The sequence below is a fragment of the Astyanax mexicanus genome, chromosome 16 (genome assembly GCF_023375975.1).
Source record: "Astyanax mexicanus isolate ESR-SI-001 chromosome 16, AstMex3_surface, whole genome shotgun sequence".
In the NCBI taxonomy this organism is placed as follows: domain Eukaryota; kingdom Metazoa; phylum Chordata; class Actinopteri; order Characiformes; family Acestrorhamphidae; genus Astyanax; species Astyanax mexicanus.
The window spans coordinates 27426577-27451039 of record NC_064423.1 but is presented as its reverse complement, the minus strand read 5'-3'; the positions used below and the strand labels follow the sequence as shown (position 1 = coordinate 27451039).

The 24463-nt window shown below is 37.6% G+C and overlaps 2 protein-coding genes across 5 annotated transcripts; one reads left to right on the top strand and one right to left on the bottom strand.

Annotated features, from left to right (window-relative positions):
- On the top strand, positions 1–20086 carry cers4a (ceramide synthase 4a). Of its 4 annotated transcripts, XM_049465881.1 has the most exons (14): positions 4–63; positions 524–556; positions 631–800; positions 1266–1414; positions 3974–4150; positions 6780–6897; positions 8458–8576; positions 9486–9543; positions 10997–11047; positions 12272–12364; positions 14450–14578; positions 15473–15579; positions 16986–17142; positions 17599–20086. In XM_049465881.1, exons 5-14 carry the CDS (start codon positions 3975–3977, stop codon positions 17797–17799), a joined length of 1209 nt encoding a protein of 402 aa, XP_049321838.1. In that variant the 5' UTR covers positions 4–63; positions 524–556; positions 631–800; positions 1266–1414; position 3974; the 3' UTR covers positions 17800–20086. The 4 variants fall into 4 exon arrangements, with proteins under 4 accessions (XP_049321841.1, XP_049321838.1, XP_049321840.1 ...); XM_049465884.1 differs by lacking the exon at positions 1266–1414 and having other exon boundaries at positions 1–63; XM_049465883.1 differs by lacking the exon at positions 4–63 and having other exon boundaries at positions 355–556.
- A 182-nt stretch (positions 20087–20268) lies between these two features.
- On the bottom strand, positions 20269–23732 carry LOC103032347 (kelch-like protein 24). Its single transcript, XM_007246187.3, has 3 exons — positions 22574–23732; positions 21770–22178; positions 20269–20983 (listed from the first exon to the last, which is right to left on the bottom strand). The coding sequence occupies exons 1-3, from the start codon at positions 23571–23573 to the stop codon at positions 20677–20679; spliced, it is 1716 nt and encodes a 571-aa protein (XP_007246249.3). The 5' UTR covers positions 23574–23732; the 3' UTR covers positions 20269–20676.
- Between the last annotated feature and the right edge of the window lie 731 nt (positions 23733–24463).

Genomic DNA, 24463 nt, shown 5'->3' with positions numbered 1-24463 from the left:
TGAACTTCATTTTTTCAGACTGATCTTCATCTCTTCCAGCAACTCTAGACAAACATGCAGTAGGTAAAGTACCACTGTACACTACGTGGGCTTTCGTGCTTGTATGTAAATAGATATGTTAGTGTATGTATGTATATGCATGCATACATATACATACAGCTCTGGAAAAAAGTAAGAGACCACTACAAAATGACGAGTTTCTTTGATTTTACCAAATTAAAAACCTCTGGAATGTAATGAAGAGGAAGATGGATGATCACAACCATCAAACCAAGCTGAACTGCTTAAATTTTTGCTCCAGGAGTGGCATAAAGCACTGTGTAAAGACTGGTGGAGGAAAACATGCCAAACCCAGGGTTATTCCACCAAATATTGATTTCTGATCTCTTAAAATGAATATGAGCTTGTTTTCATTGCTCTGCTTTCATTTCACTGAAAGCTCTGCAACTTGTTTGTTATTTCAGCCATTTCTAATGTTCTGTAAATGCCCTAAGTGACAATATGTTTATTTTCAATTTGTGAGATGGCGGCGCACGAAGCTGAAGCTGAAGCTATGGTATGTAAACAGTGTTTTTTTAATAAGCTTATTGTGCACTTTTTTAATTATTAATGCCTTGTTTTAAATGCCAGGGCTCTCCGGATTCTAGCAAGGAGTTGTGGGACTACTTGGAGCCTGGATATCGGTGGAAAAAGCGATTTATCAAATTGTGCCACCCAGTCTGAAGGGTGTTTGGACAAAACGTTAAAATTTCTGGATCTCGGAACGCCGTGGGAGGACAGAGGTGTGCTATTCATCAAAGGTAAGTACTTTTTATTATGTTTTACTACACCCAAGTTTTTTATCAAGTGTGAGTCTATGTACTGTACACATGTCTGCAGTAGGGTCACTGGAGTTCTCTGCACTTTTGTCACCTCTGACTCTATTACCTGAACTCTGAGCAGGTGCAGCGAGCTTCCGCTAGAGGTCGCTAATTCCCCCTTGCGTCAATACAGCAGCGCTGTCACTGACAGCACAGCCGCTCTCAGCCGCAGACACGCCGACACTGGAGCTATTTCGCTAATTCATCGCTTTTTTCGGACTTTAATTCACACCGGAGCCTTTTCCGTTTCATTTTTACCGCTGAAGGATTAATTCTGGGAGCCCTGCGGGGATTCTGAGCTGTGTGTGTGTTTGAGGGGTGTGTGAATGTGTGTGTGTCGGGCTGTGTTTGTTTCTCTCTGAATAGCGGCTCTCTTTATTATTATATTGTTTATTCGTGTTTTAGCTTCAGATATTTGGCTCAAAATGAGAATCTGGGATTTGTAGAGGAGATCAACCACAAACTACAGGAAGGAGATTTAGGAGATTTAATCCTCTTGCGTCACCATCACCTTCATCACCATCATCACCAGCATCTCTAACCTTTACGAACAGGTAACTGAAATCAGTAACCAATACCTGATCAATAATTGTGTGATGATCTAAAATAGGCTTATTATTATATAGATTTGTATGATTGTGTAAGTATTACGTGTTAACTAGGTTAGATAGGTTAGATAGATATGCTACAGTGCTTATGACTGTATGTGCAGTGTGTTTTTTAGGGGTTCAGCCACATGCTCTGCTTATATCGGATCAATAATCCTTTGATCACTGATTACTGATCGAGTTCTCATCGATACTGATGCTGACTCAGCTGCTATGGCCCTCCCTTGCTGCTGAGAGCCAGTGCTTTTCCCCTCAGGCTCCCTCCCTCCCTCCCTCCCAAGGCCATGAGCTCTGGGGTAAATCAGAGTGAAATACCGGCTATAGAATGTGCTGCTGCTGGAGGAGGTGTTGTGCCGATTTAGGTGCTGGAGGCCCAAACTGACCCCCCTATTATTTCTCTAGGGGTGGCAGAATATAGCATAAATATAATTATACAATATTTAAGCCATTTTAACAAATTTGGAGACCCAATTGATTCTCTGTTTCTGGTGGATTAATGTATAGAAGCTCATTCCCACCTCCAATATATAATAATAATACAAAACAAATCCAGCACATCGTTATTACCTCATTAATAAATAAATTAATTAATAAATAAAGGCCATATGCTTGATTACAGTGACTTCCCTCTCAGCAGTACATCAGCTCTGACTGCAGCACTGACTCACTGTGTTCTATACTGAGCCTTAGTCTCGTATGTCGCCAGATACTGACATTGGTCAGACATCTCAGTAGATCTGCAGACCCAGACAGACTTGGCGTGACTTATCTTTCTTTGTCTTTTGTGATGTATCTATTACAGTTTATGAATTTGCACTGAATGATTTATCAAATGGAGAGTGCACAGTATATGTTTGATAATGTGTGCACTTGTAAACATTTTTGATTGGTTTTTCATGATATGGTCCCCCCCTTAACATAGCACTAGTAGTGCATGTATTCATCAAATGCCATATTCAGTTCAATGTAAAACCTACATGATAGGAATGTTCGAGTTCTCTGAGTTCAATAAAAACAACACAAAGGTAAAAGGAAAACAAGATACTGGTAATACTGATCCAGGAATGACAGTTCAAGATTTTTATCCACCACTGTCAAATAATGAAGCGCTCTCTTTCCCAAACACATGGCGTGATCATCATCACCCTGACATTCTCCAAAGGCTGAAGGTGAACTGAGTAGAAAGGCCAGGCTGTGCATGTGTGCTATGCAGGGTATAAGTCATTATAGTCTTATCTCACACATTGATCTGAAGTGAAAGCATGCTGCTCTGCATGCTGAACTTCATTGCTAAGTCGATATTTTGAGGTGCCAAGTCGTTATTTTGAAATGCTAAATTGTTATTTTGAGATGTTAAGTCGATATTTTGAGGTGCTGTATCAATATTTTGAGATGCTAAGTTGTTATTTTGAGATGCTAAGTCGTTATTTTGAGATGCTGAGTTGTTATGTTGAGATGTTAAGTCGATATTTTGAGGTGCTGTATCAATATTTTGAGATGCCAAGTCGTTATTTTGAAATGCTAAGTTGTTATTTTGAGATGCTAAATTGTTATTTTGAGATGCTAAGTCGTTATTTTGAGATGCTGAGTTGTTATGTTGAGATGTTAAGTCGATATTTTGAGGTGCTGTATCAATATTTTGAGATGCCAAGTCGTTATTTTGAAATGCTAAGTTGTTATTTTGAGATGCTAAATTGTTATTTTGAGATGCTGTCTTATTATTTTTAGATACTAAGCCTTTATCTTAAGATACTAAGGCATTATTTAGAGATACTATTTAGTCATTTTGAGGTACTAAGCCATTAGTCTAAGATAAGTCGTTATTTTAAGATACAAAGTCTTTATTGTGAGACAATTTTTTTTTTTGAGGTGCTGTCTCATTATTTTGAGATGCCAAGTCGTTATTTTGAGATGCTAAGTTGTTATTTTGAGATGCTAAGTCGTTATTTTGAGATACTAAGTCATAATGTTGAGATACTAAGGCTTAGTTATAAGATGCTTAATCATTATTATGAGATGCTAAGTAATTATTTTAAGATATTAAAATAATTAAGATATAATAAGATATTATTTATAGATATTGTGAATAGCATTATACATTTATATATATATATATATATATATATATATATATATATATATATATATACATGTATATGTATATATATATATATATATATATATATATATATATATATATATATATATAATGCTATTCACAATATCTATATAGTATTAAAATACTATATTATATAGCAGATAATCAAGCCTATTGTTCTCGTCTTTGGAGCAGTGCCTGAGCTGTTGTGTTGACGGGACCTATGTTGGCACCTAACTTGTTGTGTTGGGGTGTCCAAGTTGTCTTTACTCATAAATATTAACCGCATTATTAATCTTTAAGCAGGTGGTGATTAAGATGTAGTGGTGATTAAGATGTAATCTGTCTCTGTGTCACCTTCACCCACCAAGTCTCACACTCACACACTCTTTCTTACTGTGTTTTAGGATGGAGGAGCTGCTGAACCAGTGGCTGTGGAAGGAGTACTACTGGCTTCCCGCTGGCAGGTCATGGAAGGACATTGGGGATGATGCGGTTGGAACATGGCGTCCATTACCTCGCGACTTATTCCTCACCCTTCCTTTGGCTCTGGGCTTCATCGCTGTACGATTTGTTTTTGAAAGGTCAGTTTTTTTTTTTTTTTATACAGGTAAGTTGGTTAATGATGGTCGGTTGGTGTATGGTCATCCAGGTGGAAACATACCCTATTCTGGTAATCCAGCTCTTTATCAGAAAAGTGTATGTTGCATATGTTTTTGGCAACAACAAAACTATGGGTGTTCTAGTTGTGATGCTTTTTGCAAATAAATAAATAAATAAAAACAAGAAAAAAGGAATATGGGGTCAACAATATGTATCCATATGCTGTTTTAAAAAATACTGTTTTTAAATACCCTGTTTGAAGTTCACACAATTTAATTCCAACCTATACACATACTGTATAGCAGTTGAGCTCAGCTTTCATTGGTTGACAGTCTTTAATTCTTGAAATAAAAGTCAAGTTTCTTGCAGACAATTGGTGACCAACCCACACTACAGGATACTGAGTTTATTATTATTTAACATGTTTAATACTTCGGGGTGTCCACGATTGCTCTGGAGGACTAAAGTTTGGATTAAAGACACTACAGGATAATCTAAAACATGAAGTGCAAGGTTAGCCAGTGTATCAGAAACACTTATCATGTAGGTTTACAGTTACAGTCTGTGTAATTATTTGGCCTCTACAGTTACATTGTTTGGGTGCTGGGCCACTGTCAGCTCACCAGTGATGTTGACATGGAGGCGTGTGTGTGTGTGTGTTGCTGGTAAGAGTGTATCAGAGGAATTTACACATTCTGCACTTGTAGTGGCCACTTTATCAGAACCACTGGTGTACAGCATTTTATCAGTGATGAATTTCTGACCGACCACAGAGCCATTGATAGGCAGGTTTTATTCATTTTGCCTCTTTCACCACTGCATAAATTAAGTGCAAAAATCTTGCGATGTGAGATGACCAGACAGAAATGCAGGTTTTCAAGATGCTCTCTTCAGTCTTTACCTGCCTCAAACCCTACCTAATTAACTTATACCAGTAGCGAACACACAGACATGCTAGATGGGCTACAAGTGCTACAAGTTTTCTGATGAAGTAGTCACATATACTGTTGTCACTGCTGTGCTGAAATTTTGATGGTCATGTGTAGGTTCATTTCCATTAAAGGATGGGGTTGGTAATAGCTAATGATATACTATGCATCAACAGATGGACTTCAGTCTGTAAATGTACACCTGCAAATCGAACATATGGCAACAGCGTGGAAACAAAGTAATGAAATAAGCAAAAAAAGCCAATGGGATCCAGCTGGGGATCAAGTTTAACTCCCAGATAAGAATGGTCCCATGTATGTCTGCATGACACCAAGAGCTCAAATAACCTGCATATACCCAGTCTATTCTTCTCTGATTGGCTGAGCTGTGGGTGATTAAAGTGCATAGGGAAATGGCATCGTAGCCTTTATATTCAACATAAATCAATCTATAAACTGCAAACACATTAAGGACGACATACATTTTTAAATAAAAATAGAAAGTGAAGTGGTTGCTTTGTAATTAATCGCTGTATTAAATCATGAAAAGACTTGTTCAACAAATTCCAAAATATTATTCTTCCTCTGTGTTTATTCACATCAGGTGGCAGTTCATTAACTACTGCTTCAGTAACCTGAGCACAGAGATGTAAGATGTACTGTGTTCAGGAGTGTGGGCTTGGAAAAGCTGTGATCCCATTCATTTCCTACATTGGCAATGAAACTGGAGGTGTCACTACAAACAGCACTTCCTCACCTACTCTCACCTGATTAAACCATTTGAATTACACACACATACACACACACACACAAACATAACCAGATAAAATTGCATTTATATCTTACCGTGGGATAATACGAATGTGACACATTTTATATTAATTCATGTAATTATAAAATGTGCCAATATGAAATATTAAGTTTATTTATCTTTAGGCTTCCTACATGATTTTGAAGCATTGCTATGAGAATTTGCTTGCATTCTGTGTCAATAGTTTTAGTGAGGTCTGGATGTTGGATGATCACCATTCTACCTCTTCTCATCCCCAACTCTTCTCAAATGTCTCCAGACCTAAACCTTTTTAAGAAAGCTGTACAGTTACTATGTTACTTTGTATCAAAGTGTCATACATTCAGTGTTGTCCTATGAAAATAACTAATAAATATTTACAAACATATGAGGGAATTTTGTGAGATGTGCTTAAATATAATAATATATTTTTTAACACATATACACTATATATTTGTATGTTTTAAATTATATCTATAGTATTAAACCCCATATTTTCTATATGTATATGAATACCTGTATGCAATAATTATATGTGTGTGCGTGTGTTTGTGTGAGACGACCTATTTGTATTATACGTTTGAGCCTTAAACTAACCTTTTATAGCCAACAGTTTGTCGGCAACCCATTCTTCTCTTGAAAGTATAAAAACAACACACACACACATATAAACCTCCTCAGACATCCAATTGTGTGTAACAGTTGTCGTATCAGTTCTAAACAAAGCTGTCTGGCCAGATGTCAGCCACAAGACAGAGGAGAAGGTGTTAGGTGTTGCCAGCTACAGTGCCAAAGTGTGTGCCAAAGAACTGATCCAGAGAACTGAGTCACACATCCATTCAGGCTGGACCAGTGGCGTGATGTGTCTTAATGCCAAAACCTCTTTTACAGGGCTGTGGCTCTGCCTCTGAGCCGGGCACTGGGTGTGTGTGACAGGGTGCGAGCTCGAGCTGCACCTGATCCCAAACTGGAGGCCTTTTACCTGCAGAAAAAGAACCACTTCTCTCAGGTCAGTGGAGAATAATCACAATAACCATCACAGCTTCAGAAGTGCTGGTTCTACAGTAAAGGATAACATTCCTGTACCCATCACTATTGTACTCTGCCCACCTCTCCCCCACAGCATTGAAACAAAGCGAGATACTGGGTGGAAAGATTATAAACACTGTTTATTCTATCCCAGATTAGTTTTTGTAGGTAGAGCAACGTTTGCTCATTTTGAGTTTGGATTTGTACATTGTGGGTGTCTCTGTGCTGTTTCTGTACAGACATGTTAACCAGTGTATTAACCCGTCATTAAGATAATTCAGGTGTGCTGGTGAACCTATCTGATAGCTATGGGCATTAAATCACCCAGAAAACCGGCTTGCTCTCTATTTACACCCTTTTCAGTTATACAGTCATTTCTGGAATGACCTTTGTATGGGATCACAGGGAAAAATTTGCCTGTGCAGGCTTGTAGAGGCTCCATGTGTAAGATCTTAGTATAACATCACTTATTCATCAGCTGTAATTGTCTTTACTATGGAACGAGGACACCTGTCTGCGGTTCCTATGCCCAGCTGTGTTGTAGAGGAACGCTCTTTGTTCTGTCAGTTTCCTTGATCATTTGCAAACCTCACATTTTCATTTTGTGTTTGATTATTGCTTCAAAGGCTCAGTAGTGGCCACCCAGAAGATCCTAATATTTGCTCTGAGTTTAGCAGATTGGCCTAGGTTATGGTTACAGGCAAATAACCATATCAATAAAAAACACATAGGGGAAAAACTTAATATCTTTTATTCTTAGATTTATTGACTGTGAAGAACTTAAAAAGCTTATTTAAATGCTTATTTAACATTTAAGAAGACATATCACACCCCATAATATAATAATAATAATGTCATGCAATTTGATATTCCTTTTCTTCTTCTTTTTTCGCCATTTAACTCATCCTTCCAACACTGTTTCAGCTCCAGATTGTTTGCTGTGATTGTGTGATCTGGGCTTGTATACAGCTTTTTGATTGGACTCATGGTTTTAAAACAAATCTGAAATCCATATATTTTCCTAATAATGAAGAATAAATGTGGTGCAAAAGTGCACCATACACAATGTCTAAGCTAATCTACAGCTATACAGACCGAACTCATCTATTTGTAATTTTTTCATCCCTTTTTCCTTCCATTCACTCCCATTTATGTTTATTCATACTCTCTTACACACTGCTTTTGGATAACTTTATGCCATTCCTGGTGCAAAACATCAAGCAGTTCAGTTTGGTTTGATGGCTTGTGATCATCCATCTTCCTCTTGATTATATTGATTATATTGGTTTTCAATTTGGTAAAATCAAAAACTCTTCATTTTTAAGTGGTCTCTTATTTTTTCCAGAGCTATATATATTGTTTTTATACATTTTAATGTGTCTATATTGTGCTATTGTGTACATGTTGCTACCGCATAGGTCAAATTTGAGATTTCATGATTCAGCAAATCAGTTTGTTAAAAAATCATCATAAAATCATTGTCACAACTGTTATTTTTGACCTAAAACTTTATTTAATAGTAATACATTTTCTTGTGCAGGGTGATGTCCTGAGTCTGGAGAAGCACTGTGGCCTTACAGTTCGGCAAATCCACAACTGGCTCCGCCTCCGCCGAAATCAGGACAAACCCAGTAACACCAAAAAGTTCTGCGAAGCTACGTGAGTTCACTCTGTTTTTCAACACATTCACACTTATTTATGAGATAGATAGGTGGATCAATATATCAATACTTTAAATTAGCGCTGTAAGGGCTGTATTTTTATAAATTTCAATACCAGTTTTCAGAATAAACACATTGAACAAGCTGCAGTAACATTATACACAAGAGTTCATTCAAACTTCATTACCAGCATGCAGCAACAGAGATAGGCCTGCACACTACAGTAATATGTTCAGGTGATATAACTTAGACTAGAGGAAGAGCAAGTTAAACTAAGGCTGATTGAGGTACAGGTCCACAGTGAACGCACACATCAAACTACTTCTTAGCCCAGGCAAAATTAGTGCAACCAAGCCAGCTTAATTTAGGATCTTTATTTATCGTGTTTGACGTTTATGCATATCAGATGTTTTGTCGATATTGTACACCTCTATTACCAATCATAATATTTTAGGTCTTCAAATGACATGATGCATGGACCAGTAATCCCTATTCAGTGTTGGGGGCATTACTGGTGATAGGAGGAGTTCATAGGGACTGGGAATGGCTAATTAGTCATACATTTTGCAGAAAATTTGGTAATGACCAGTGTGAGCTTTTTGATGTGGCAGTGACAATATGCTGATATGTTGAGTACCAAATGATCTTATGACCATAGTAGGACCTATCTTATTAGAATTATTATAATATTCAACTTTTTAATATACACTTTTTTATTTGTAAGCACTGCTTTTAGGAACACTAAGCTATTTTAAGATGTTCTTCACTCCAGCCTGGGAAAGCATATAAGACATACAGTATGTAGGTCATGTCAAGGCGATATGATTGATGAACAAGAGCATAGTGATAGTGACCTATTTAACACAGGTCCCTCTCTCTCTCTCTGTCTCTCTCTCTCTTTTCTCAGGTGGAGGTTTGTGTTCTACCTTATCGCCTTTGCTGCTGGACTCGCCTCCCTGATTGATGTGAGTGTTTGAGATGCTCTCCACCGCTGGGATTTTAGAATGTCACTTTAGATTTAATGAAAACTACTGCCCCTATTCTCATTTTTTATCTGGAAGTACGTGCCATTTTGTTTCTGTAGTTGTGCTTTACATTCACAAAATATAATATAATATACGTATCATACAATTTCTGAGACTACAAGCCAATCTGTGTAAGGTGTGTGACGATTTGCTTCAAACTTTCTTGGCTAAATTTGGTCAGATTCTTTCTTTCTTATTCTTTCTTTTGTTTTTGGTCAAAGTGACTAGTTTAAAACAATTCCTAATACAGAAAAAATACAGTACCAGTCACATTTTTGGACATATGTCTTGCTAAGATGACAGTTTTGTACATCTTGGCTGGATTTTCTCAGATAGCTTCATGATGTAGAGTAATCTGGAATGGCTTTCAGTTAACAGCTGTGCTGAATTGTCAAGAGTTAGTTACTTGAATTTCTTGTCCTCTTAATGTGTTTAAGAACATCAGTTGTAAAGAGGTAGAGTTGGTATACAGTGAATAGCCCTATTCGAGTAATGTTCTCATCCATATTATGGCAAGAACTACTTAACTAAATAAATAAAAAAAATAATTGAAGAAATGAAGATCGGTCAATCCAAAACATTTGAAGAACTTTGAAAGTTTCCTCATGTGCAGTTACAAAACCCATCAGACATTATGATGAAACCACCCCAGGGAAGAAAGATCAAGAGTTTCCTCTGTTATACAGGATACGTAGATCAGAGTTACCAGCCTCAGAAAAGCAAGTTAACAGAATCCCAGGTTAGAGCACCTAAATGCTTCACAGAGTATTCTGGATTGTTAAACAATTTTAAATTACTACATGATTCCTTGTATGTTCCTTCATAGTCTGGATTAATTCAGTTTAAATTTACAATGTAGGAAAAAGACAATAAAAAAAATAAAAACACTAAATCAGAATGTGTGTCAAAACTTTTGAGTGGCACTGTATGTGTCTGTGTTACACACATATTGTTTTGGTCAATTGGATCCAGTAGTTACAGTAAAGGTTTAAAAGGGCAATAATTTAGAAACTGAGGCCAGTTTTTTAGTAAAACAATTATATTACTGTTACTAGGCTAAAGATACTATTCTTAGAATTTAAATAAATAGATAAACATTCTTTTTGATTTTTAAACTTGCAACACAGGTCAGTTTGAACTAGGATTGTTATTGATGTTTATTACAATTAACAAGAAATTTAACAGAGACTTTGTATTAGCTTCTAGCCCAGCAAGTATGTTTTTCAAGTGAATTGAGACCTGTTTTTAGAAAGTACTTTTCTCAGTGTACAAAAAGAAGGTAAAAGTAGATTAATCTATCAGCCATTTTTAAACCTTTTATTACCATTTAAATGATTTATTATCATTAATATTTGATTTAGCCTGTTCTGTTCTTCCCTCCCCTCTCACACAGACTCCCTGGTTCTGGAATCACAGAGAGTGCTGGCGTGGACATCCCAGACAAGTAAGTGCCGAAGAGCAGACAGAGGAGTAGCTCATCACTGTCTGACAGTCCCAGACTTTAGTCCAGACCTGATGTCACTGCTTTTTACTATGAGCTCTGCAGTCAATCTAGAGTCCAGACTTTCAGAGCAATCCCTTTTTTTCTTTCCCCATCAAAGGTTTGGGGACAGTTAACATTTTACATTTAACTTTGTTCTGGATAAATAGTTGGCCAATTGTATCCTTTTTTGTGATGTTTGCATTGATTAGCAGCCACAATATCCAGCTGTTTGCATCTGCATTTGGACAAAAAAAACAATTGCATTCCAAGAAAGACAGATCCTTGGATATTTAACTGAAATCTACAGTACCTGATACTTTAAAACAACATTATATTAGCGTTTAACAGGCAGAATACATTCAAAATGCAAGTTCAGATTGACATGAGGAACTCTTTCTGTTCCTTGCTTGAGATTGTGTTTTTACAGCCTAATACCTAAGAGCCTGCCAACAGTTTTTCAGCACAGGAGGATGTGATTTTAGGGAGTGAAGCAGTTTGTAAACATCCCGCTATTGTGTTGAGTGCTTTACACTTTATTTTTTTGGAATGTTGAAATTTCAGAAAGGATATGACGTCAAAATGCACAAAATGTCTACTTACCCCACCCTCTTCCAGATCCAGACACAGACACAGATATATGAGTTTTATTATTATTGTGATAATGGATTTTGAAATACTGATAGTGAAGAAGGTTGAAATACGTACAGAGGTCCTACAATTGTATGGTATAAGATATAGTCAATACTTGTGCATTTATAATTCAGTGCAAAGCATAATACAATATGTAGCAATATCTTTCTTTAAAAGTTTGTATTGTTCAGTTGGTTATGTATGAGTTTTTCTTGGGTTATGTTCATACTGTCAGAAGCCTCTAATATAGATATTCCACATCTATTGGTCTAGAGTCTGGTTTTCATGTACATGTGCAAGCTTGGACCGCTGTACTGTGTGAGTGCTGAAATATAGAGCAGGTGTTGGAACAAAGTCAGACTGGAGTATATCATCATCTTTTTTTTTCTTCTTTTTTTAAATCTCTCTATCATAGTTAATAACTACTAGAACTGAAATACTGCAGTGCAATTAATGCCATAATGTAAAAAACATTGTCCAAATACATACTGAATAAAAATACTCCACAGAAATTACTATTAAATTGTAAAATAATACAATTGCTGTGTTTTGCAGCCTGTGACTGAGGCACAATACTGGTACTACCTCCTGGAGCTCAGTTTCTACTGGTCACTGCTGTTCTGCGTCTCTGTCGATGTCAAACGCAAAGTGAGCCTTTTTTCCTATACATACAACATACATTTCCACATGAACTAAAGGAAACACTAACAAACTGAGCGTTAGGGTACCATCATACTTTAGACAGGCTAGAAGATGATAATGCTGCATGCTGCGTGATGATGGTTCTGATGATACACAGGTACCGCACTTGTTCATCAGATTAGCACAGCTGCCCTCTGGGCTCTAATTAACCACTGTACGTACACACACACACACACACACACACACACACATACAGCACATAATCCCTGTTAGTGTGGTGGGTGGTAGCTGGCTTGTGATAAAAGAAAATAGACTGAGAGCTCACTTAAACTTGGACCAGTTAGAGTTCTTCATTTAGCACACCCATATTTAGCCGTAGCCATAGTAGATTCAAAATAATTTATAGTAGATCCCAAATAATTTATAGTACATGCCAAGTAATTCATAGTGGACATACTAAATCATTAATAGGGTATACTGCATAATTCATACTAAATGCAGAACAGTTCATAATAGATACTGAATAATTTATTTTAGATAGTGAAAAGTTCATACTAGTACAGAATGATTACTTACAAACATACTAATACTCCATAGTAGGTACTGAGTAATTCAGAGTATGTAGTGAATAGTTCATAGTTGACATAAATAATTCATAGCACATTATAAAAATCATTGTGGATACTGAATAATTCATAGTGGATACTCAATAATTCATAGTGAATGCTAAAAAAAATGGTGAATACTGAATAATTCATAGTACATGCTAAATAAATATTTGTTGATACTAATTAATTAATTGTGGATACTGAATAATTCACAATGTATACTGAATAATTTATAGAGGATGCTGAATAAAATTGTCCATTGTGGGTATGGAAAATATATTTATAGTAGAGTCCATAGTGCTTAATTCACAGTGCACACTAAATAAATAATAGTGCATACAGACTAATTCATAGTAGGTGCTGAATTTATAATAGATACTGAAAAAATAACTGTATTTCATCCATTACTGTATGATTCAGGAGAGGCAGTAAGAGCAAAAACTGTCCCTGTCCTGTTGCTGCTGTCTCGCGACACCCACCTACTGTCCCGTGACACTCACGTACTGTCTCGCGACACCCACCTACTGTCCCGCGACACTCAGGTACTGTCTCGCGACACTCACGTACTGTCCCGCGACACTCACCTACTGTCTCGCGACACTCACGTACTGTCCCGCAACACTCACCTACTGTCTCGCGACACTCACCTACTTTGTATTATGACACTGGAAATATTATATAATAGATTTGATGGTCAAATCTAGGGGAATTATCTCATAAGTCTTAAGTCGTCTCAAAAAAACTAAGATAAGACACAATGTATCACATTGCGGCACAGTTAAAAGCTCCACAGGACAGTTAAAAAGCTCTGCAGGACAGTTAAAACAGTTAAAAACCTCCGCGGTACAGTTAAAAAAAACTCCGCGGTACAGTTAAAAACCTCCGCGGTATAGTTAAAAAACCTCCACGGTACAGTTAAAAACCTCCACGGTACAGTTAAAAACCTCCGCGGTACAGTTAAAGAGCTCTGCAGGACAGTAGGAGAGTGTCGCAAGACAGTAGGAGAGTGTCGCGGGACAGTAGGTGAGTGTCGCGGGACAGCAGGAGAGTGTCGCGGGACAGTAGCAACAGGACAGGGACAGTTTTTGCTGTTACTGCTGCTGTGATTCAGAGTAGATAATGAATAGTGAAAACATAGTGGAAACTGGGCAATTTATAGTAGGTGCTTAAAAATGTATTGTAGATACTGAAAAAAATAATAGTAGTTACTAATATTTTAGAGCAAATCCTGAGTAATGTATATTAGTTAAAACAATTATAAGTAATAAAAACTACTGAATAATATGAGGTAAATATTTCTAATCATATTTCTATAAATTATTACTAATAAATACTTGGCCGTGTAAATTGGGGAGAAAATAGGAAAATAGGAAAACAATATATAAAATAACAGCTGCAGTTGTGTGGGTTAATATGAGAGTGTAAATTGGGTTAATTGGGTTAATATGTAAACGTACTGAACTGCTCTTGTTGCTGTGTGCAGGATTTTAAGGAGCAGATTGTTCACCACATCGCTACAATCTTCTTGATCAGCTTCTCCTACTGCGGTAACTACGTCCGAGTTGGGACCATCGTGATGCTTGTGCATGACTCATCTGACTTCCTGCTGGAGGTAATAAATAGATCTTTTTTTTCACACATGAACGAAAAAGCCTGAATCATTTGTTGTGTGGAAAACCAGCTTTTCCACTCTCTCTGCCAGTAGCATGTGTCTGATGACTGTATGTAGCTGTGAGACTGTGTGCTGGTGGAGGCTTTTTTGACTTCAGTGAGAGTTAAACAAGATCAGTTCCACCTGACGTCCAAACACCTGTAATTACTGGTTTCAGCAAAAAGATCTGCCCAACACAACATCACACCAGTCACAGGCCTGCATATGGCTCCACCTTCTGTTTATTCACTGACGCTGTGTGCAGTTTAGGCAGCTACTGTGTGTGATGTTATGATGGGAGCCCTGAATAAAGGCATTGGTTGAATCTGATATCTCTTGAATGCCTACTGATGTAAAACGTCTGGAGCTCTGACACATGGCCTACAGTAACATAATCTCCTTACCTATTCTACTGATGACTTAATCATCTTAACATTCACACCCACATGTTCACACCCTCCATGTTATCAGTGAAAGTCATCTGAAGGCGCAGCCCATTAGCCGTGGTTACTATCACACTTCATACTGGTTTATATGTTAAGGTGAAAGAGCTGCAGATTTTACAGTTTGATAAGCAGAACCTGCACTGAACAAAGTCATGCATTGTATTTGCTTGACGTACAGAAAATTTCCACATTGATAAAATATCTTCGAAACAAAACCCGGTAGCTGTCTGTATTTTTTTGTTTTTGTTTATGGTTTCATTTCTCTGTAGCTGTACTAAAATAAGAATATTAAGCTATTTTTTGCTGTAATTTCCCACCAAAAATAAAATACATATCGTATAAAATATTGGATTCAATTGCCAGTGAGTTTCTCTAGCTCATTTCTTTTCTTTTTCTGTTTTCTTCACAGTCTGCTAAGATGTTTAACTATGCAGGCTGGAGGAAAACCTGTGACAGTTTGTTTGTTCTATTTGCTGTGGTTTTCCTCGTAACCCGTCTCATCATATTTCCGTGCAGGTAAGCATGTGGTATAAATCTGTGAGGTGTTTTCAGAAAGATACCTGACCCATAGAAAAGGGGTGGAACCAGTTTTCTAAAATGTGGCCTGAGTAACTTTCCCCTTCACTTTCTTTAAGAGAAAAAAATCCTGCCTGTTCTGTTTCATTAAAATAGAGATGCTTAGCCAAATAAAATGTTTTTGTTTCTCGCTTCGTTATTGCTTTATTAGTTTAGTTCTGTGTGAATGTGAACATAAGCGGGTAATCAGGTTGCTTTTTGAAAACTGAAGGAGCAAAATGATCAAATTAGAGCTTTGATTTCACAATTATTTCATTTGATTATGCTTCAATATGAAACTATTCATTCATCACCATTTTCTTTTGTTTATTTAGATATTTAGATATTTTTGCTATTAACTAGGATAAAAGCTGGCCCACCAAGAAGTTACCTTAGCCCTATCCCCTGTAACATCAAACATTTGTATATCGTACATACACTATATTGCCAAAAGTGTCCACTTTCCTGCATTGTGCCTTGTGACGTAAGGCTTGGATGCAGCTGCTGGGCCATAAAAAACCCTTTCCATAAAGTTCTCTGCACTCTGTACTGTTCTTGAGCTAATCTGAAGTTGGGAGTTCTGTAGTGATTGATCTTTGCACACTATGCTCCTCAGCATCCGCTGACCCCGCTTGGTTATTTTACGTTGACAGATTAAGTGGCTGTCATTCCCAGACGCTTCCACTGTGTTATAATATCACTGACAGTTGACTGTGGAATATTTAATAGTTAGGAAATTTCACGACTGGACTTGGTGCAGAGGTGGCATCCAATCACAGAGCTCCTCAGAGCGACCCATTCTTTCACTAATGTTCGTAAAAGCAGTCTGCACGCCTAGTTACTATTTGAATGGGTGAGTGAGCAATTTTTCGCAATATAGTGTACCTTATCATCTTATCATTTCTCTAAATGGTTTGGGCAGATGTGATTTTACACCAAAGGAAACACAAACACAAAGTGCTCTTTAAAATCTGTTTTGTCAAAACATACAAATATTCTATAAATTCTATAATAGTGGATTATTGTTGTTTTACATTCTACAAATAATGCAGTGAGATTTCCACCTTAGAATTATACTTTGTTATTGTTGGACCCCAGTCTACCTCCACCACTCCACCATCTGTAAAGATGCAGAAGTTTATAATTCCAAATTTTCATAAGACACAATATACATTTGAGAGATTAAAAAAGATTCGAAAACTGTTGTGTATAGTCCATTTATTGTTTTTAAGACATAATTTACACAAAAATCATAACTAGTTATAGAAACTATAGGATAACTGCCCTTTAAGTATCTAATATTAGAAATAATCTGTTATGGTCTGCATTCTGATTTTGTTTTGTTTGTCTAATCCTTGTTCCCTCAGGGTGATTTACTCGACTATAGTGGAGTCGCAGGATTTCTTTGACCCGTTTCCAGGTTATTACCTGTTCAATTCTGTGCTGCTGCTGCTGCAGGCGCTGCACATTTTCTGGGCGTACCTCATTCTCCGCATGGTCTACAAATTTGTCTTCCTGGGCAAAGTGAGTGGTTTACCAAAATCTGCATGTTATCACGAACTGTGTATTGTAAAACTGTATATAGAATGTAGTACACGAAACAATTTTTGCACGTGGAGTGGCATAAAGTTATCCAAAAGCAGTGTGTAAGACTGGTGGAGGAGACCATGCCAAGATGCATGAAAACTCTTAAAACTTTATGAATATGAACCTCTTTTCTTTGCATTATTTGAGGTCTGAAAGCTCTGCATCTTTTTTTGTTATTTCTGCCATTTCTCATTTTCTGCAAATAAATGCTCCAAATGACAGTATTTTTATTTGGAATTTTGGAGGAATGTTGTCTGTAGTTTATAGAATAAAACAACAATGTTAATCACACACTTCAGTCACACAAATGTATCTTAATTTATAAGTGCATTATTACAGAGTGAGTTTAAAGAGTGAGTTTCAAGTGACAGTTTTTTGTAATGTGTTCCTCAGGTGGAGCGTGATGAGAGGAGTGATGAAGAGAGCGAGGTGGAGGAAGAGGAAGATGGGGGTGGTGTGGAGGAAGAAAGCTGTTATGATCAGAGGAAAGATCTCCTCAATTCCAAACCCGCCTCACTGGCCAACAACTGTGTCCTTAACAACCTGACCCATCAGAGGAGAAATATAAACAGCAGACTGCCCAAAGCCAGATAGTATCCCTCAGCCGCTGGTGTTTTAGAGTATGTCTGTGTAGTATGTGTGAGTATGTCTTATCACTGTCCTGCAAAAACCTGTCATCTCCAGAACGGCAGCTTAACAGGAGAATGGAAAAACCAAACCATCTGAACTTTCAATGAAAGGAGTCATTTTGGAGCATTCCTATTGGTTTAATTCCAATGTGATTTAGCCATACCACATTCATTTTCAGTCAAAAAGTGAAAAATGCCAAAATGGAGGTACATGGTTTTTGCCTGACTGCAACAATATTACAACATTTTGCCAGTATATTTAACAAACTAAGTACATATACTACTGATAGTATTTAAAAGGGCCTCACCAACACATTGTAAACCTGTGGACTAAGGATAGATATAAGATTCAGTGTATTTTATCTTTTTAATCCACTTTAAGTATTCATCTTTAAAGGTACATGACAGCTGACTTTTTATCACTAGCAGAAAAAAATAGAAAGATCATAAAATATGGTTCTTACTGGCCACTTCTAATGATCTGTCTCTTTATAAATGTAGTATGCATTACATTGCTTGGCAATCAAGGAAGTATACAGTAAGGAAAATACGCTTTTTTCCATGTAAAATATTTTTAAATTGTAAATTAGTTTTAAAATGGAGCATAATATATACTAAACATAGGCGATTTTTTGTATGTACTGTTCTGATATAGAAAGGGCATAAGATAATCAACTGAACTGCTGTTTTCTATGGTCCTTATTATTGCTTTTTACTGCTACAAGACTTCTAATATGGTTTAATGCGTCTGTTGCTTTAGGCCTGTTTTGGACATGTTTTTATATAGTAATATAGCGATGCGTGCAGGAAACAGGGCAAGTGGCTATTTGGGAAGACTGATAGGGCCCTCTAGTGATGGGACTGTGCATTTATCGGCCTCAGTTTCTATGAATAATGTATTATGAATACATTATGAACCTCCAGGCTTTGTACTGTGCAGGCTTGTTTGGAATATTGTGGAGTGCCTGGATTGGTTGTGGGTGGATTGACTTAGTGAATCAGCAACTGGTTGATTACCAAAGGACTTGCTGATAATCTTAATCTTAATCCCCTTAACGGCGATCTTTTTTTAGCCTTCATACAGCCTAGATATTTGTAAGGCCAGGCTTGATGGTCTACCGTTGAGAAATATATGGTTCATTATAATATACATAAATTATTGAAAGGTAAATAAATACAGTTATACCAGCACTGCCATACAGAATAATGCAAAACTGGGAAAAACTTACATTTATAACAAGCACAATACCTTGCATGAGAATTTAAGTATTAGATTCATTTTTTGGACCTCAGTTGATCTTTTATTTTTATCCAGCTGCTGCAGGAAGTTCTCCAGAGTACAGACTACATATTTGTATTATATTTATATTAAAAGGGAAAGGCCTCTTATATGTTTTTTTTAACATACATGGCAAGAAACAGACCACAAAATACAAAACAGTTCTGGACCTAATGTGTGATATTTCAAGAACTCAAGAGCTAGCCTTGAAAACACAGATGCTTTATCATGGCCTACTGCATCGCCAGCAGTGCAGTTATTTTTTTATATTACTTTACTAATCATTTTCATTGGAACAGCCTAAATAAGCCAGTAACTTATTTTAGTAAATTCTAATAGTTTACTTTGCTTGAAGAACATTGAATAGTAGATCTTCAGGCCACTAAACACTGAAAAATGTATACATTCTACTCACAGCTCAGATGTGTGTATAATTGTTCTTATGAAAAAAAATATATACTGTATCAACACAGTTTACTTACTTTTGGCACTTACTGTTTAACCTCATTGATATAATAGATTTTAATATTGTTAGACTCTAGTTTTTTATTCTATTGCAGGCATTGACTTTGGCTTGCCTGGTGTTGTTTTGCACTGAAATATACTACTGAGCCTTCTATCTGTGAGCCTCACATCCATACAACTGTCTGATACACTGCAGCGGCGTGTATGTGTGAAACGTTTTAGAGCACAGCTGATTCTGGATCATCATTCTCTGAAATGGCTGATGTACACGTGTCCTTTTTTTTATTAAGAAATTCTATTTATTTGCTTCTTTTAGAGGGATTTGTTTAGTTGAAGCTAATTCTCAGAGCATTAATTATATTTATTATTATTTTTCGCCCCTAACTTGCAGTTACTCTATTGTTACGTATACTGAAGATCATGTTTGGCTGTACACACACACAAACTCCAGGCATATACTGTTTTATTCACTTTAACACAAATAAATAAATACAAATGTGACAAAGTATCACAACCAGTGTCTACAGTCATTACATATATAATATATAACATGTACATTATAAAAATAAAATGTGTAATATGTACTTAGAGGGTGTCTGCAGATCATTAGTACGTTTTTTTTTTTTTTTTAAGATTTAATTTGTCCTATGATGTCTTAAATCCATCTCCCAGAGGTCTTAAAAATGCGGAACATTAAATACAGTTCTGGTTTTATTGTCTATATGCAAGTTAGCTTATCAATTTAACAGCAGACTGAAAGCTACTGTAGGCATGAGGAGTGTACATTTTACGAACTTTTGCCCTAGACACTATTTTCAGTGTTTACTCTTTAGAACAGTTCATTTTCTGATTGTGAAACTGTTGATTTATGTTACTTTGAAATTTCTGACTGTCTTTGAGTGGTTTAAGTGGTTTTAAAAAGACTTTAGATGTTGATTAATGTAATTTCCCCATACCTGCAGATACCCTGTTCATGACAAAGACCTTACATTTGTCTAACTGATCATAAACAGACAAAATATCAGATTCCAGATGCAAAAGTAAATGGCTGCTGTTCAGGTCCGATACATTAGATATCCATTTCTTGACTTTTAAGGTTCACATGCCTGTCATACGAACAGTGACACAACCTCGTATGGGCACAGGGCAAGGTATGGAGTCATCTATTTCCAAGCATGTGTCAATGTAAGGGTCCAGAAGTATCATGTTTGTGGAGACTTTGTTAATCTTCCTCTCGCTTATCAGGTAGATCTGCCCGTTCACAGTCGCACAGCCAGTGAAGAACTTTCTATCCAGACTCTCCTCTTCCAGAACAGTCCACTCCTCAGTATCAACGTCCAGCCGCAGGGCTTTACCTCCCAGCAGATACAGGGCTCCGTTGAGCTCAGTGGCGAGAAGGTCATAACTGGGGGTTGGTGGTAAGTAGAAAGAGACAAGCATCACAACGTTAGAGTATTATACTGTATTTTAGTTTAGAAAAGACGTATAGGTTAAGTATTATAATTATGTATGACGTATCTACTCGGTTGGTATTTAAGGTATGGCGTCTATTATATAAACCTTTAAGAGGTCCTAAGTTTTTTTTTTTTGTTGTTTCTGTCAACGAGAGCAAAAAACACTCCGACCATTTCCAAGCCATATACCCCATGCCGAACTTGAGTTGCATCGGCTCAGCTCCAGTTTGTGTCTAGAACCGATTTTGGCCCAAATGCTTAGTTTATTTCAGAGCCGAGTGCAACATCTCAGTTGTAGAGTATAGAACAGCAATCCACCCATGTTGCAGCTGCTAACGCCCCGTTTGCCGAATATAATATGGGAAATGTCTCATTGCCAAGTACAGTACAGCAATCGGCACTATAATCTACATTTGGCCCAATTCTGCACGGCCAATGCTGCTGTACATCAGCCAAGCTTGGGCCAATTAATCACACTGGGCAAGGGGCACAAACTTTATGTACTTTACCTCAATATAATAGTTCTATATACTAATAATGTTCTTGTAAAAAACATTTGTTCCAGCCAAGAACAATTTAGAAACCCTTCTCGTACAAATAATGAACAGAAAAACAAGACAACCCGTGTCTTCAACTTTTCCACTGCTTATCCTTCAGAAGATAATGGCCAAACAGCACTTTAACCTCTGCAAGTTTCTGTTAGTTTGTCTTATGGCATATTTCTGTTGCTTCCTTACCGTGGAAAAGGAGAGTAGGAGACGACATCCCATTGGTCAACCTCTGGTTTGTACCTCTGAATGCCACTGTACACTTCTCCATTCTCATCCAAACCACAAGCCACGTAAAGGCACGAACGCATGGCGACCACCGCTGCCCTCTCTACGGCCCGCACCATGGGGCTAACGCTGTCCCAATTATCGGCTCCCAACAACAACCTCTCCACATCGGCCACAGGTCCTTCATCCATGCTGCCTCCCAGTACAAAGAGCTGGAAATGCAGTCCTATTGAGCAGTGGCTGTGTCTGGACTTCTGGAGTGCTGGGCCATCCACCCACCGCTCGTTGCCACACTGGTAAATCCGTACCCAGTCTACACTGAACCAAAGGACATCTCGGAAGTAGCCACCGGTCACCACCACATTGTCTCCTTGGAGAAGAGGATAGTTATTTGGTCAGTTGGTCAATCTGAGGTCATGTGTGAAGTGAATTGCGGCATCCATCCATTTCTACTCCAGGAGAGATGCTTCCCTGCAGTGTTTACATCCCTACCAAATATAACTGAATATTTTTGCTTCAGTGTAATGGAACTTACAAGCCCAACCCTTAACTACAAGCAGATGTGACGTTAGCCACTTGAGTTGCCACTTAACTCTGCAGGAAAGTACTGTACATCTCCTGGAGCAAGTTTGGATGCTGCTGACTTAGAGACACTACTGCTCATGCAAAACCACTTTCAGACAGATTAATAAAAAGTCACGCCAGATGTAAACATGTTAATCAACGCTAGAGGCAAATCAGAGCCTTCAAATTCAAAGTTGTTACCTACTGCTGCCACAGAGTACTGCGTGAGGCACTTCCTCTGCAAGGGTGGGCATGACTGCCACCTTCCGCTGCGTGGGTTGAACTGATAAAGCGACTGCTGCTCTTGCTCATGTGATCCACCAAGCAAGAACAGCATCTCCCTGGAACGAGTCCTTGGCACAGACCTGCCAGCATTCCAGCTTGCAGGCAATTGGTCGTTCAGTTTGCAGATGAGCTTGGCACGAGGGTCCGAACTTTTGATTGAGGTCAGAAGACTTGTGAGGTATGGCAAAGTCAAACTCTCAGGTCTAACCAATCCCATTAGCTCCAAGAAGTCATTCTCACGACTAGGGTCAAAGGTAGCCCAGCGCAAAGTGACCTCGAAGGCTAGATCTTCGCGTGGAACAAAGAGGTCATCACTTGCAAGAAGGTCTGCAATGGTCTCCTTGGACAGGTAGAGGAAGTCCTCCTCGGAAGCAATAGCTGGGAGGTGGGTGAGGACCACTTCCCTTGCAGCAGCATACAGCTCTAGACAACCATGATGCCATGCATAGGCCATCATTCCCAAACAGTTGCTGAGGTGCAGCTCTCTCTCCAGGAACTTGCAGCATAGTAACCTGGCCTTCTCCAGGTGAAGGAAATTGGCTGTCTCCAGTACCCCCAAGACGTTCTTCCTGTCGAGACACAGTTTGAAGCTTTGGGTGTACTCCATGAGAATACGGAAATGGTCCAAACTCACAGCGTTGAGTTCAATGTGCCTCCTGCTACTCTCTCGACCTCCACCGAAGAAAAGTGCTCGGAAGTATGGACTCAGCTGGGCAAGTCTTTCACGGTTAACAAAGAAAGACTCGTTCTCTACCTGAAGCACAGCGTCAGGCACTATATCCACCTTTTCTTCCTGGATCTCCTCGCAGACTTTCTCCTGGACCTCGTCATCAACATTCTGGGCTTTGCTGAATAAGCCATTCTCACTCCCTGGACCTGGACATGTACTCTCTACCCGCTGCTCTGCACAAGCCATGTTACTGCACCCACCCTGCAATGACCTCCCCGTCTGGGCCAACACAGCTTTCTGTGATATTTATATCCACCTCTAGCTGATCCCCGACACCACATGGGAATGGGGTCAGCATGCAGGGGGGAAAAACATGGCCTAAAAATAGCAGCAAACAGAATTGTGGCACAAGTGCATGAAGACTCAGATTTTCAGAAAACATGCAGTTCATTTGTAATAAACTGATGTGCAATACGTCTTCAAGGAAACGACGTGTCAGTAACCAATGCAATATTTATGTACAGTAATGTGCAACTTCATACACTAAAATAATAACATTACCAGGCCAAAACTGAATCCCAAATCTTCTAAGAGAATGCAAAATTAAAGAATGTCATTGCTGGTTTAAATTGGGCCTTTCATGATGAACACATTATTAACGTATTATACAATATATATGGACACAACTTCAATCATTTTTGTTTACCTCAATAAAACAAGGAGAGCTCATTAACATGAATGAGCAGGTAGATCGATTTTATTTGTTTTGTGAATTGAGAATATTCTTAAATGTTTATAATTAAATTCCTAATATGTAAATATGAATTAATAATTAAAAGCAAATTTCTCTCAAAAAAGGGTGTAATTTCATTATTATTTAATTGTATTATTTAATTGTATTGACATAAAATGGGCTTAAAAATTACTATAATATAGTTTATCACAAATATTTCTGGGACAAGAAAAATTAGTTCACGTTGCATTAGCTTACTAAAAGCTTCATATACAGAGAGACAATTCATTCATTGTATCTATTCACTCTATATATATATATATATATATATATATATATATATATATAGACCAATTAATGTAAGGATTTAGACTTTTTTAATACAAAATAATAAAAAAAAGAA